Source organism: Chaetodon auriga, chromosome 3 (assembly GCF_051107435.1).
Source record: "Chaetodon auriga isolate fChaAug3 chromosome 3, fChaAug3.hap1, whole genome shotgun sequence".
Lineage (NCBI taxonomy): Eukaryota > Metazoa > Chordata > Actinopteri > Chaetodontiformes > Chaetodontidae > Chaetodon > Chaetodon auriga.
The window spans coordinates 3,686,366-3,702,744 of record NC_135076.1 but is presented as its reverse complement, the minus strand read 5'-3'; the positions used below and the strand labels follow the sequence as shown (position 1 = coordinate 3,702,744).

Below are 16,379 nucleotides of genomic sequence, written 5' to 3'. Positions count from 1 at the left end.
TGATGTAGTAGAAGTCTTGCCAACGTCACTGGAAAGAAGAACAAAAACATCTTTTCCATGGAGAAAAGCCTTTGGTGCCGCTCTTTGCTCTTCTTTTTCAAGATGGCGCCACGTGAGTGGCAGCAAGTCGGCTGATGCTGCTGCTGCCTGTGAGTGCATAAACAGCACATTGTCTACGCTGCAGACAAGACACCCACAGGCCATCTTTCTCATCTCTGGGGACTTCAATCATGCCTCTCTCTCTGCCACTCTCCGCAACTTCACACAGTATGTAGCCAAGCTGACATCCATTGTGGACAACTCCTCCCACCCCCTGCACCACACTGTGAGGACCTTGAGCAGCTCCTTCAGCACAAGACTTTTACATCCCCAGTGCAGGAAGGGGCGCTACCGCAGGTCATTCCTGCCCACAGCCCTCAGACTGTATAATAGTGCACAATAACATCAACTCAAATGCAAGTTGTACTGATCACATCTCACATTTTTCCTGTTTTCATGTGCAATAGTCATTTTTAAATGAGTAGTACATATAAGTAAATAAGGGTGTACGTATTGTATATATTGTAAATTCCATAGGGTATATAACACTTGTGCAATATTTTTCTTGTCCTCTTGTCCTCTGACTTCTTGCACTCTGTCTTGTTGCTGCTGTAACATGTGAAATTCCCCCCATTGTGGGATAAATAAAGTCTATCTTATCTTTCTTTCAATGAAGAAATAATCTCCCTTTCTCATATAAGTGATGCTATAGCAGCATCTATGCTAACCTCCTTAGGAGCCCCCTATGGTGTGGTTGAAAAGAAAAAAAAAACAAAAAACAATGCCCGCCTGTAGCTGCCAGTAGTTCATCATAGGACACTAACTGGTCTGCACCTCTGTGGTTCACAAACACATAGCTTGTAGCCTGGCAAGGTAGATTCTCGACTCACATGATCTCGTGTGATCTTGCAAATCCAGTTGCCTTGCAAGGTAATACAGCAAAAGATTCAACTACAATACTGACTATAAATGGTGAAAGTGAGTCTCCCTGCCTTGTGTTGCTATTTGAAACTAGGAGGATAGAGGCCCATTAATGATGACAGCTGCTGGGAGTGACATTTATAGCAATGTTATTATTAAATTCTTATAATTATCTACGAAATCAAATATGTTCAAAAACGAGTCTTTTTGTATATTTGATTTTATTAACAAACAGACAGCATTTAACTGTATAAGTGATATGGCAAGGCAACAGAACAGGAAACTACATAAAACATAATGAGGATGTACTAACTGTATATTTAATGTGATTCTGTGTGACATTCTGATACCACAGATAGGAGAAGACAAGAAAAGACATAAAAAAATACAAAAAATATTCATATGTAAGACACAGAAACATTGTATAGAAGGGAGTGTCTGTATAGCTGTGCTGCAGTGCTTTATGCCGAGCCAAATCCATAGCAGTAGAGGCGTGGAACAAGGTAAAGTCACTAGATAGGTCAGCTGGGATTGTTTGGACTGTCAGTATACCATTGTTATTATTCCATTTTATCGCTGACATTTAATTTACTTTGCCACTGTTGCCAAGTGCTTGCTCATGAGGGAACTGTTGGGTCTCTGTAGTTTGGTCTGTACCAGCTGTATATGGAAAGTGTCCTGAGACAACTTCTGTTGTGATTTGACACTATATAAATAAAATTTAGTTGAATTTAATTTCCCCTCTTCTTTGCTTGGAGTAATGATTGTGCTGTAATGTTGCCTTTTACCCCAAATCTTTGGGAGGGCACTGTTAGAAGGAGGCCTGGAATTTATTTTCTAGAATTCCATTGTGAAATTTAAAGAAAGGAGCACAGGGAACTTGCCCCTTTTCCCATTAGCTTTCTTGCATTAGTTGAGTCCCACAAGCATCCCATCACCACCTGGACCAGGCCAGAGGAACAGTCTTATTGGCATCACAGAAAATGTTCTTTGTTGTCCTGACAATCTGTCACTCATTGACCTTCTTGGTCTTCTGCATCATCACTTTGCGTTGGGTGGGGGCTGTGCTCACTGTGGTTGTAGATGAACCCAATACGATGCTCTGAGAGCCAGTGGATGTGCTGCCCTTGTTGTGGAGGACTCTTTGAGATCCAGAGATACCACTCATCTGGGACAGAGCTCCTGCCTCCTGCACCAGCTGCTCTCCACTGTTTATTGGTCCTCCGACCAGCAGTACACTCTGAGATCCTGAAAGCCCACCTCGCTGTAGAGTGCCCCCCTGCACGAGGCAGGTCTGGCTCCCTTTCAGCACTTTCATTGACCCTGCAGGGACCTTGCCCTCCACGACCATCATGGTCTGGGAGCCAGAGAGGTTGCCAGTGTTGATCATATTGGCACCAGCCCCCTGGAGTCCACTCCTCTCCACCAGTACCATCCCAGGGCCCTGGGCTTGTCCGTTGGACATCACTGTCTGTCCCTGTACAAGCACACCTTGGGCAGGTCCGGTCTGAGCGCCGTTAACCAGTACCATGCCCTGCAGGTTGGTGGCTGGTGCCTCTGTCAGAAGCACAGTGTTCTGAACCTGTGGCTGGACTACATAGTTAATTGGCTGCAGCACAGGGGTGGTGGTGTAGTAGACAGGCTGCTGCTGTTGTTGTAGCAGGAGCATCTGGCCTTGATTTACCATCCCTTTATTCATTGTGGTCATCCCTTGTCTTACAGTGGCCGCGCTTTCCTTCACCATCTGAGAATGCTCAGATGTCTCTGTGACCACAGTCTGCTGTATTTTAGGCACAGTCGGCTGCAACTGGGGTGGTGGGGACAGCTGTTGGGCAGTCACCACACTTGATACTGAGCTCTGAGTGTTGACTGATGCAGTTGGTGGAGGATTGAATGTATGCTTTACTTCAACTGGGATCTTCTTGCCTCCACACACCTCTGCCAGGGTCCTGAACTTTGGCCCAAGGTCATCGAGGAACTGCAGGTCATTGTCAGACTCCAGGAGGCTACAGCAGCCCACTGAGCCAGCAGAGGAGCCCTGGCCCTCATAGTCATAAACCAGAAGACCATCCTTCACTCCAAGATTCTCATTTCCACTGGACATTTTCTGTTGAAAGAAAATAAGGAAATAATCAACAAGAGACCACATTCTCATAAGCTGTCAGTATGTCCATTAACACAAAGTGAGTTAGTGAGCTCAAATGGCTGTTAAAGTTCTGAAGAGTAAAGGTCAAATAAACTTTTGTTTTAATTGACAAGTACAGAGCTGTTACGGCAAAGAAATTTGCAATTGGGCATTTTCAGCTATGCCTCTTTCATTCAGTTTGATTTGTTTTTTGCAGCATTCCAAGATCATCACAATAAATATGTCCTGGACTGCAAAAGCCTGATGTGGGTTACAGAAAGTAAAAACTCGAAATATCTCAGTGATTCCTCACCTGAGAATAGTACTGTCCCAGGAAATGGTCTGGCAGAGCCATTCCATCATAAAGTCCTCCACCTCCTCTTGATTCTCCGGCTTCAAACCCAGAGTAAAGGCCATTAATCATCCCCCATGTCCCTTCTCCGTGGCCACTTGAGAAACCATCTGGATACATGCCCCCATTCATTCCATCCATGGAAGCAACAGATTTCTTGAAATCCAAACCTGCCATTGGCGCCATTGCTGAAAAATTGTTAGCCATACCCATATCCATCATCACATCTCCATCCATTTGTGTTGGCATGTTCAGTAGTGGCACCTCCTATCACAGGCCAGTGATCCAAATGTTAGAACAGAGTCAACAGTCATCATCTGAATAGCAAGTGTCCAGTATGTATTGCAACATTTCTGCCCTCAACAGTTGTGGTCATGTTAATATAAATATGTTGGTCTTACCGTGTTCTCTCCCTGGCCCTCAGTGCGATAGTTAATGAGGTGTGATTTGGTGTCGAAAGGCATCTCAGTAAAGCCCCCTGGCAGACCCCCAGCCCCCCCACATTGGCAGAAGAGCAGCAACAGAGGAATGACTGTAAAAACAACAACAAAGTTTAAGTCTAATCTAATGACTCCAGAGTGTGATGCAGGGACTGCATTGCTGGTGTGGTCCTGCCAAAAAGGAGGTGCAGTTTCAGTTTACTTGGCACACATATAATGTGGTTATATCTTCTCTTGTAACAGGCCACCATATGTTCTTTTTTAGCAACACTAGGTCTTTCTATAACCACTCTGCTGTATGTTGCATATTGTAATTTTTATTTATATTATATTGGCATTTTGTGACTTGTCTGACAGTCTGGCTATTAGTGTGTTGTCAGATTTGGTGACTGCCACCTGCTGGTCAGAACAAAACTGAGGCCATGAGAAACTGTTATTGGATTCATTTTCCCACCACACCTATTGCTTCCTTGTGGATGGTGGAGCATTTAAAATCACCTGAAAACTTATTTTCTCACTTATTTTCATAATCAATGTCTTACTGAAACACTGTTTTTCGTGCCAAAGTTAACAACAGTTGTGGTCATTTCAGAGAAAAGACGCATCACCTGGTTTCGGTCTTGGTTTTGATTTATTTGCTCTGGCCTTATCTTTTGTTTAGACTGGACTTAACCTCAATTGAGCCTGTCTAGGGATTAAATTGAGTCATGCCAACATGTCAGGTCTTTGATCGCATGAGTTTTCACGAGAATGAACATCACATCATACTCACGTAGTAAGAGCAGCAGGCCCAGGAATAGCACTCCGATGCCTGCAGGTCCCAAAAGTGCACTTTTGCTGGTCTGACCATTGCTGCCTATTTTTCCACACAGAACTCCATCCTCACAGGTACAAACTCGAACCTTCACTTTCTGTGGTTCTGGACAGACATGGCCCTGCTGGTCCATCACCACAAATTCCACCTCATAGACATCAGGCCACATCGACTCCTGGGCCCTCAGGATAGCTGCAGTGTCTACCAATAACAAGAAAATATAGAAAAATAAAATATATGAAAAGTGTAGAAAATCACATTCTATCTTAAAAGGTTCCACACATTCTGGTAGTCCACTTGTCCATACCAACCATTCGAGTTAGAAAAATCTTAGTGCTAGTTTTAAGGTCAAAACTTGTTATTAACCCTGTTTTTTGTGACACGTAAAGCAATTCATTGAATTAAAAAAACAAACAAACAAAAACCCCTCTTCACTTTGGCAGCCCAAGGAAAAAAAAACAGAGCCATTTCTAACCTATATATATCTTTCTATTTATATATCTGTCTACCATTACTTTAAAATTATTGATAGTTTTCTCCTCACCATTGAGATGCTCCACCTTCCATTTGCCTTTAGTGCCCTCTGGGACAATTTCAAAGTCAAACGGAGGTCCATTAGGGAATAAATCTTCATCTTTAGCGTTCACAATAACAGAATCATCCGTGACACACATGGTCTGGATGTCACTGGTCAGGGTAGGGCAGTGGTCATTAAAATCTTGCACCTGGATGGCTATGGTGCCGGTGACTGTTTTAGCAGGCATGTCTGTGTTGGGAAAACAGAAATAAGAACAGATCATTAAACATTTCCTTGGTTTTTACACAGTTCTTCAGGGACAAGTTCATAGACAAACGTTAAAGTGTGCTGAACTGTCGTGACCTGGGCTTATGCTGCTGTTGCTTCTTTTTCTTTCTTTTTTTTCTTCCAGTGTCTATGTTAGTCGGAAATATGCTCTTAAAAGAGCTTGGTACTTTTGACTGTATTGTTTGGCGACAAACTATGTTTTAAGTACTTAGCTGTCCTAATCCGACAGCAACTGTCGCTAGCCTCGAACCATGTTGTCAAGCCTGCACATTTCGCTGCTGGCCCTGGCCCTGTCATTTTCAGTAGACAAATGAGCAAAAACTGTACCTTCTGTAATGCACAGCACTTTAGCAGTATATGTCCCGTTGACCAAGAATTCAGATTCTCTGTCAGGCATCTTGTTAAGTTTGATCTCAGCCGTCTTTGGATCGATGGTTAGCCAGTTGTCAGGGTCTGAACCCTTGGCATACCTACAGCAGAAATAGGCTGTGTTGTTATCAGTGAATGTAGGAAATTAAGCTGTCATTGTTGTTCTATTTCATACAGACTTTTCCTTCTAAGATCTGTCACTATTGGGTTTATGCCTATGCATAGCAATAAAGATCACCTTTCCTGCCACTGCACACGGTACAGTTGCCTCTCTTAGGTCCTCATATACAGTATTTAAGAAAAGAAAATGTAACACCTGCTGGTTTGTTTATGTTGATACTGTTAGCAACCATGTTACAGTTATGGTAACTTGCTAATTTCAGCATAGATTATTGTGTTGGTTCAGGTATAAAGGGGTATAAGCCTGTCATTGGCAGCCTAAAATAGACAGCCCAACGCCAGGCTTATACCCACAGTCTACATCCGATGAGTTAAACTAATGAGGACATGACAGAGACAACTGTATGGTGTGTAGAGAAAGAAAGACAGAGGAAAAAGAAAATATTCACTCCTGCGCATATACAAAGGAATAAAGCCAGTAGTGATAGCTCTTAGTGGGCAATGCTTGTATTCACAGAGTCTAGAGTTACAATATGTAACTGATATTTTAACTGCTGAGGGTTTCATGTGCATGTGTTTGTGTATGCACTGACCTGACATTCTCAGCTGGTTTCCTAGTGTCTCCGTCTATTGCAGGGTAGCGGGCAATAACTTCATTAATGTTGACAGAGTTTCCTCCCTCTGAGATGGGAATAGCTTTGACTTTGGGATTAAAACTTGGTCCCTCAGGCTGATTCTTCACTTTGATTTTGATTGGATAGGTTTTCCCCCCACTTTGCCATGATGATCCTCCAGCACCAGTGGCACCACTGGCACCACTGGCACCACTTGCACCACTGGCACCATTCGCGCCACCTCCTCCACCTGCTCCACCTGCTCCCCCTGCTCCTCCTGCTCCCCCTGGTCCACCTCCAAATCCTGCACCAGCTGGAGTTGCCGGGAATCCATTGTATGCTGGAGCCTTGTTTCTCACAGCTAGTCCTAGTTCAAGGTCTTTCACATCCTCATAATCCACAGCCTGTGAAATGACAAACACAAACACAGTGAGCACAAATTACTATTGACAGATTTGATGTTTATGTCTATACAGGCTAATAAAATTCAGTAGAAATGCCGATGCTGTGTTTTATGTACATTCATAATGTTGAAGTCATTCCTGGGATAAGCTTTATTGCAAATTATAGTTTAAGTTATGTGAACACTTAAGTTTTTGTTTTGATAAACTGAATCTGGGTCATTGGAGATGAATTAGTATTTGTAAACCTATTTCTCTGAATGTACTGAAAACTGAGAGTGCTTAGTAATCTACCCTGATCTATCAGAAAGCAGCCTTGTGACTTGATCAGGCATATATTGTATATAAATCAATATATTGATCAATATGATGTTCGGTTAATATCAGTCATAAAAATACATTTGTGTATATGTGTGGGAAGAATTTGTGTTGTGAGGTTGTTTGTTAGAAGTGCAGGAGATGAGTGTTCTTGCCTTGTTCGTCAAAACTGTAAAACTGCAATGGTTCAGTGAGTGACTGATATTAGCACTGCACAGTGAAGGAGTGCTTTGGCTATTAGCTTTAGCTCTGGCCCTGTCTTTTTCATTATATTTTCATTTGTATTTTAAGGTTACTGTAGTTGGTCGGTGTGCTGTGCTTAAGCTGCAGAGTAATAGACTGAGTTAACAATGTAAAGCCCTCAGCTATTAGTTCACTATCTCTAAATATGAGCACAGGTCATTGTCTGGTCTGTCTTCAGTTGTATAATTTCCTTTGAGCAACTATGTTCTGTATGATTACGTACGTATACATGGTTTCATGAATGAAGGGCAGTTCATCACCACTCAGCTCCCAAAATCACAGCTGGTAGAATAGTAGTGTGTGGGTGTGTGGCATACATACTGTATGTATAGTGTGCAGCGGGTGACTTCGCACTCACAGGTGTGATTAATTTGTTATAATGGCTCTGACATGAGGCACTCACATGATCTAATCAAGTGGCTCCAGGTTCGCTTTCATTGAAAATGCTGTGTTTACATATGCAAACGTTTATTCTTTTCTGAGTCACTCCTTCTTATTTCTAGTCATTTCTACACCTACTCCATTCATGATGGGAGAGTTACTTTTTAATTATTTGAAGCTTGATCTCTGCATTTTCCACATTTATTCCACGAAAGACCAGGAAACCACCACATATATTTCTTAATTAAATTTGTAGAAACACTGCTGTGTTGCTCATTTAGCAGTACCTTGTCGAGCATTAGGATGCCCTCGTTGGTTTTGGGGTCTGTTTTAATGCTGAAGTACCCCGCCTCGTTGCCTTTGACAATGTCAAACACAGTTTCCCAGTTGTCTGTGCCCTTCAGGTCCAGGTCTTCTGCTTTGATTCTCATCACCTCCACATTGTACTTGTTCTCCTCAATGCTCCCCTCATACTGCAATTAAAACACATTACTAAATTAAAGTAACAGGGCTCATTTCTGCAATATTTGCTTTAACAACACATTTGTTGATTAGCATGTCTTTGATTGTAATCTGTGAAATCAGCATGTCAATATTTCCAACTTTATTTTTCATCAAAAGAAAACATGGAAACCACACAACTCTGAAAACCTTATGGAAACCATTTCCACTAGCACCAATATGAGAAGAAAAACTACCTGCTCTTTTTCCAGTGTTGGAGGGTTGTCATTCACATCTAGGATCCTAATGGTAACAGTGCCGGTTCCAATGTTTCCCTGTGGTTTGCCATATAAGTCTTGACCTCTCACCGTCAGAATGTACAGGTCCGTTTTCTGAACGTAGAAAACATTTGAAAAACATAAATAAAAGGTAAACTTTAAGTGAACTTTGATTAATGGGTGCATCTTCGAGAAGATAGAGCAACAACTGTCATTTACAGCAATTATAGGATTCACAGCCACTGAACTAATGTCTGGGCTGTCAAAAGTCAGTCAGAGTTTGAGCAGGGACCATACAGCTTTGCTGTATGGCTCAGGCAAATGCCCAGAATGACAAAGTCAGATAGAAAATTATGAAGTTACAGAAAGTACAGCCATGCATGTTTCCGGTTCATTAAATAATACATTACATGTGACAAGTGTGAACTTCTGAAGTATGCCAGTAAACGATCTTAAACCAATCTGAATCAATAAGCATGGTGCAATTCCTCCATGCTAGATAGCAAAGGGAAGGAAATCGTGAGCTGGTGTTGGTTTAAAGTTGGGGAACACAGAGTCATCCAACTATTGTAAAGAAAAAAAAACACTAGGTAGTCCATACCTCTCTGTCCAGGGTAGGCTTGTTGACACAGATGGTCCCATCTTTGGTGATATAAAACATGTCATGAGGTGGATTCTGAGCAATGATGCTATAAGCTATCCGAGAGTTGTCATTCCTTATTTCATCAGCATCAGTTGCATTTACTTTCATTACCGAAGTACCTGTAAATGATATGACATGACAATGACAAAGCATTAAATGGCAAACATTAAACATAATAGATAATGTAGGTTCATACTACTATCCTCCGTCTGATGTGCTCTGATGACAGCAAACTGAATGCATTTCACCCTGCCTGATGTACTCGGTCAGAAGGAAAATTATTATCATTCATGTTGATACTGTATAGTGACTTGCCCCATGGTTGAAAAAAGGATGTGAAATTGTTACCTTGAGGTGCTAGCTGCTACGTACCTTTGTATTTCCAATCAAGCTGTTTATAAAGCCATTTATTTACTGTATGAACTACAAGGAATTCATTTTACTGATTTTGTGAGAATGAATGAAAAATTAAATGCAAATTCTGACTTTGGGTCAAGTGAGTCATTCTGGAGAAAGATATTTATATATTGATATTTGCTGATATCTTCTCATGGTTTGCTAGCTGTTCATTCTGTGTGCAGTGAAAAACAATTCTGAGTTTGTAGACAGCCCTGGCTCTGTAAATGGGAAACAAACAATGTAGCTCAGCCCGAACGATACAACACTGTTCTAGCCAATCAGCAATAGGTGGCATTCATTCTCATGCACAAGACAAGAGGAAGGGGCGGAGAGAAGCGGGAATGAGAGGGTTGGTAAAATTGGCGTGCTAACATGTAACCTTATTGTGAAGAAGGAGAGATGGCGATATCAATAGTCTTTCTCCAGAATGACTCACTCCAGCTTTCAGAGGCTTGGTGTTTTGCGAAATGAAAACGCACTCCCTGATTAAGTTGTTCACAGTGAAAAACAGTGAGTTAAAGATTGACACAGTATATAGCACCAACACAATACTGTGTTAACTGTACTCAGTACAAATAGGCTGTTTTGAGCCGGTGTTGGTGTTGATATGATAGAGATAATCTTACATACACAAACCACAATAATGTAGCCTTGTAGAATTACTATGCCATCATAAAATGGTATAGACGTTTGTGACAATTGTACACAAAAGTAGAAACACTAACCTGTAGGACTGAGCTCATTCACCTTCCCGACCTGGTTTTTTGCAAAGACTGGAGAGTTGTCATTCGCATCTACAACCTTGATTCGTATGTCAATGTGATTCTCTGCTAGGGTGCCATTTCTGTACCGAGCAACACCTGACAGCTGAAACAGAAAACTCAAACGTTGTCATCTTTATCATCTGTCTTGGCAGGTGCATTTACAAACAAAGCCAGCCTGTCACAGTGTAGCAAATGTCTGCCAGATGCCTCAGTATTAATTATGAAAAGCAGCAATTACTGAATCTTAGCAAGGGAAAAGTGACATCAAAGTCACAAAGTTTAATAGAATAGGACAGAATCTGCTATGTACTCACATTGTACATAGGGATGACCTCCCTATCAAGCAACTGGGTCACACGAATTAGTCCAGTTTTATCATCGACTACAAACACACGGAAGGGATACTTGTCTGCACCAATGCCCTCTAGAGAGTAGACAACATCAGCCTTAGATGAAAAATCTGATCGAATCTGAAACAAAAAGCAGAGAACCTTATTTACTTATTATTTCGTAGTTTATTATTATTTGGAGCAACCATTCATTCATTCATTCATCTTCTATACCCGCGTATCCCTTTCGGGTTTGCGGGGGGCTGGAGCCTATCCCAGCTGGCAATGGGCGAGAGGTGGGGTACACCCTGAACCGGTCGCCAGCCGATCGCAGGGCAACATAGACAGACACACAGACAGACAACCATTCACACTCACACCTATGGACAATTTAGAGTCACCAATTAACCTAATGAGCATGTTTTTGGTCTGTGGGAGGAAGCCGGAGTTCCCGGAGAGAACCCACGCATGCATGGGAAGAACATGCAAACTTCGATTGAACCAGAGACCTCCTTGCTGTGGGGCACGCGCACCGTGCCGCTTGGAGCAACCACCCCCCTCAAAAAAAAATCTAAAAAACATTTTCATCAGAATAAATAGATAAATACATGTATACATAAAATAACTTCTTTTTTTTTTAATTTCTAATGGTAGATTTGATCATTCAAATGCTTTAAGACATGCTACATTGAGACTGATGTTTGTGTTGTAACTTGATATGTATGTGGAGTGCAGAGGGTCATTTGTTATCTTGTTAATCTAATGTGAGAAAACAATTCTATTCAATTAATCAAGTAATCAATTATTATTATTATTGTTGTTGTTGCTGTTGTTGTTGTTGTTTTTGATAATTTGCAATTAATTAATTGCATTTCTTTGGTCTTTCATGTTAAAAAAAGGAATAATAAAAATTAATAAATAAAACAAAAATATTTTCAGAGGTACTAATTCTCAGTGCATTGCAAATGGAGCACAAATCTGACCAGACTGCTTTATCTACCATCTTACACCATCTTACAAAGAGAATTAGAGATCGGTAACTCACCTTAGCAACAAACTCCTCTTTAGTGTAGTCCACATTTTCCACCAGTTCCTTTGGAGGGATAATCCATTCTCTTCTTTGTCTAACCAGATTGTCTGCGGACTTGGCCTTGACCACAGCAACAGCCTGGAGCTGTAATACAACCGATGTACTGGAATTACTTCACAATCAACCCTTACCTGACAGACTGATCTGTGGTTCGAACATATAAAGTCAGTACATGCAGGCAGTACAAACTCATTAACTAAAATAGTTCAGCAGATATAAGACTGAGAGGGAGAAACATCAAATGTGTAACAAAAAATGGTCATGCACACCTACTTTTTTGTGGATGGTATTGTTTGTACCCTGTGAGTCTGTGTCTGTGTTTGTGTGTGTGTGTGTGTGCAAAATGTGGTCCTGGAGACACATATTGTAGAGGGAACTACCACAGAAGCAGCTTTGAGGACTTGCCAGGTGTTTATATGTCTGTCTGTGGACAGATTTTGTCACCTTGATAACTTCACAAGCGTTCAAGATACTGTCACAAAAACCTCAAATGTGTACTCGAGATTAAAATGAAGGCTGAATTTGAAAATGGGTGTGGACTGAGCAACAGCGCTGAAAGTAAGGGAATAGGATGTAAGGAAGGCACTATTGTCCCCCCAACTTTACACCATTCGTTTTAAGTTTAAGTATCCCGGTGTCAAACATTCCCATCGACACAAAGACCATATGTAAAAATAGAATTACCACCTTTCTGTTGCATGCCTCCAGCAACCAGTCAAGTTGCAGTTTACATCTATGTCAGTCCACATATATATAGTGAAAACGGCAAATAAGCAAATCCAATGAGCTTGTGATGGACTACGGTGCTTCAAATATGGATGTTTCTGCAAACAAACTACAAAATGTGAATGCTTTATACACATTTTCAATTTGACAGCACAGAAGATCACCACAGTTTCAAGGCACCCAAGATTCATCCTTGATTCTAAGTGAGCGTTTGTGTTAAATTTGAGAAATCCCCTTAAGATGTTAAGATATCACTTTTACAAGAATGGGAGGTATGGATGGCAATGGATGACCCGCAACATAATGCCTCTGGCCACGGGTGGCCCTGGCACCAAGGGATAAATAGAGACCATCTGGCCATGTTATCACACCAGCATCAGTGTCACTCTGCCAGATTTATTCAATATGCCTGACCATACATACAAGGAATGTACAACATTAAACACGATTAGTCGTGAACATAGAATGTACCATTGTGGGAATGAGACTGTTGAAGGGATTGAATCGGTTGATTGGCAAGAACATGAATATCAAATGTCCAACAACTGAAAACTTTTCATGTGTCCTGTGGAACCATCTCTACTGTGAGATCATGGTTGGAGTAGTAGTAGTAGTACAATAGATGTTAAAATAGATGCTTCAGGACTGGGAGTTTATTTAAGACGGTGGCTTTGAAGCCATTTTGACTTGAGTCTGTTGCCATCCCAGATATCAAAACAGTCAGAAACACAACATACCTCATTTATGTTATTGAAACAAAGTGGCTGATTCAAGTGTTTGTCATATTTGGCTGCTTAGTTACAGCAATGCAGCATATTCACTCAGACTGAACTCATGGGAAATTAGGACAAAACGAAGCAAATGCAAAGCTACTGTGACAGGTTAGTCTGGTATCTGAACTCTTTATAAATGACAATGTTTGGCCACGGAGTACTCAGTTATGAACTGGAATCTGTGAAATGTTTTGTTCAATCCAAAATACAGTATAACAGAAGTCATTAAACATTTTCTGACAAGTAATCAATTACTGATGCTCCCGGCATGACATGTCTTATTCTATTTCAAGGTATTAGTGCATTAGTTACTGTGTAGGTTCTGAAGATGCAGAAGCCTCTCCACTGCATCATGTATCGTTTGTGATATTGCAAGTCATAAATTATAATAAAGATTTATAATTCTTTTAACAAGCCAATATTGCTAATTTCCTAATAATAAAATTATGATTAAATACAAAGCAAATGTAAACAAGCATAAAGAAGTTGTGTACAGTATGTCAAAGTGGAATCAAAGGATGAGGAATGATGCCATTTATCAGTCTGACAGCTAAGCACACACCTGTGTTGCCATGGCAGCCAGGCATTTGCTCAGGTCAACATGAACAGGATAATTAGCCTAAGATGTGAGGGAGGAAACTCACCTACACACGATGTTCTGCCTGAAGAATTTAAGGAACTTATTCTTTATCAGAATGGTTGTTGAAACAACAGTTGGCTTAAACTTGCTCAAAGCAAGTTTGACTGTTTGTGTCCATTTAGAACTATTAATACTATTAACAAAAAAAAAAAAAACGTTAATGTTCAGACGGCCATAGAAACTGAACGGACTATCTGCCAGAACTGCCAATTAACACATCAGTTCAAAAACATTTCAGTGTGGAACAGCAGAAAACCTCAGTACTCACCACAAACAGCAAACACACAAACACGGGCGGAAAGACCCGAATCATGACTGAAGAAAAGCCGCAGAGTCCGCGTCAGGTGAGCAGATAGAGTCCCGATGAGCGCTGGAGAGTTCCTGATATACAGTGAGGCGAGGAGGAGGCTTATGAAAGAGGATCTACCACACACATACACACCCCCAGGACAAGGACACTGCGAGGTGTGTGTGTCTCTCTCTCTCTCTCTCTGTGTGTGTGTGTGTGTGTGTGTGTGTGAGAGAGAGAGAGAGAGAGAGAGAGAGAGCGAGAGAGAGAGGGGCGAGCCACCACTGGCCTCTATCTTCCACAGTTTGGCCCCTCAGTATTAATAAATAGAGTAAATAGAGGAACAACAGAAGTGACCGCACTGTTCATGAGTGTGTGAGCCACACGGCTCTTTGATCCGGTAAGGCTGTGGATTTGTTAGGAGAATTAGTAAGACATGCCGGTGAGTCACCATGAACAATTACGTTACCTGCGGCTGGTAACACCGCATCTAACCCGACTTTATTAACACTAGATTTGGGTGTAGAATACAGACTGGTCCATGAGGAGCCTCTCCACGCACCTCAGCGACGAGAGTCAGGGGACGCAGTCCGCAGGTGTGCTACACTAAAAGTGAGCCGAGGCTATACAGGCTTCAGTGTGTGGTGAGGGGAGTCAGAGGAGCGAAGGGGTTACATGTTGTTTTTTTTTTTTCTTTTTGCTGATGGGAGGGTCCTTCTGTTAGAGCCAGGGCTTATTAATGCTGTTATTCCTTTTCTTTCTTTAGATTTTATTTCCGTTTTCTTTGTTTAAGATCATTTCATCAAAATATTTACATCAATGGAATAACATTCATGAACATTCAAAAAAGTGCATTTTGCCATATGCAGTGGACAATAATAAGGTCTCCTTGTCAGAGCGTTATTTTCCCTGTCAAAATTAATTATTTACAATATGCACATTTAGGAACAGAACACACCAGGCCTTATCGATTAATAAAAATGTTGAGTTGGTTTTGTTGAAGCCTTCATTTGTATGCTTTGGATCATAAAGCTTTTGTCCTTTAATCAGATTGTATCCCAACAGTAAAACACTGAAGGTAAAATAAAATAAAATAAGTACTTAGGAGTGATTACTTCGATGTACATGTATTGTCACATCAGGACATTTCATGCAACTGCTGGTTTAAAGTATCAAATTCAAGAAGTGGATACACCATCTTAAATTCATTATGAAGTTTGAATCATTAGCTTTGAAATAAAGAAATTTATTAATGAAATGAAATGAAATGCTTTGCTTTTTTAAAAAGCGATGGTCTTTAAGCTACCTGCTTGTTAAAACCACAATGTGTCCCTCAGGACCATGCAAAACACAGCATGTGATTACAGCCTTGGATTAGTCGGAATACCTATTGGAAGCACAGTACTTTGCCATGGTCACATCTCTGCAGGTTGTAGTTGTAACCCTTCACGGCCTCACACATCCACAGAGACACAAGTAATATCACCAACAAAGTACCACGGTGCTCACTGTTGGATACGATGTGGTATGAGTTGCAGATTTGATAGTACTGGTCAGATGCAGCGTCTGAAGGTGTCACACCCTGAGACAACATGTAGTCTTAATATTTGTACATTCCTACTCCAAAGTACAAGTCAGCTCTTATTGTGAAAAACATGAGCAAGCACAAGGGGATCTTTAAAAAAAAAAATTAAAATCAGTACACTGACATTTCATAAATGATTTATAACACACAGTACTGTGGTTGTACGCACAAAAAAAATGTCATTTTAACTTTTTGTTAATGTACAGTAATTGTAATAACTTCTCCAATTTAGATATATTTTCTCTTTTTGCAGTTGTGTTTTATATATCTTACCTATATTGTCAGTCGTTATCTGTTCAAACAGCAGCCTTCAGTTATGGATGTCCACAGTAGGAGTTATGGTTGTAAACACTTACATCTGTTTGTGTATACATTTAAGTCTGTTATTAACCATACATTACATGTTTATATGCTGTTATATGTGATAAATAAGCCGGTAAATGTGAGTGTTGCTCTCTCGTATGTTGGGTTAAATGTGAG

General features: G+C 40.9%; 1 protein-coding gene across 1 annotated transcript; it reads right to left on the bottom strand.

Moving 5' to 3' along the window:
* Nucleotides 1-1,230: 1,230 nt before the first annotated feature.
* On the bottom strand, nt 1,231-14,439 carry LOC143314712 (desmoglein-2.1-like). The gene is made up of 14 exons (XM_076721794.1): nt 14,294-14,439; nt 11,842-11,970; nt 10,782-10,937; nt 10,429-10,570; nt 9,263-9,423; nt 8,641-8,775; nt 8,230-8,415; nt 6,579-7,003; nt 5,824-5,966; nt 5,236-5,457; nt 4,650-4,892; nt 3,839-3,969; nt 3,399-3,704; nt 1,231-3,067 (listed from the first exon to the last, which is right to left on the bottom strand). Exons 1-14 carry the CDS (start codon nt 14,336-14,338, stop codon nt 1,970-1,972), a joined length of 3,522 nt encoding a protein of 1,173 aa, XP_076577909.1. The 5' UTR covers nt 14,339-14,439; the 3' UTR covers nt 1,231-1,969.
* Nucleotides 14,440-16,379: the final 1,940 nt, after the last annotated feature.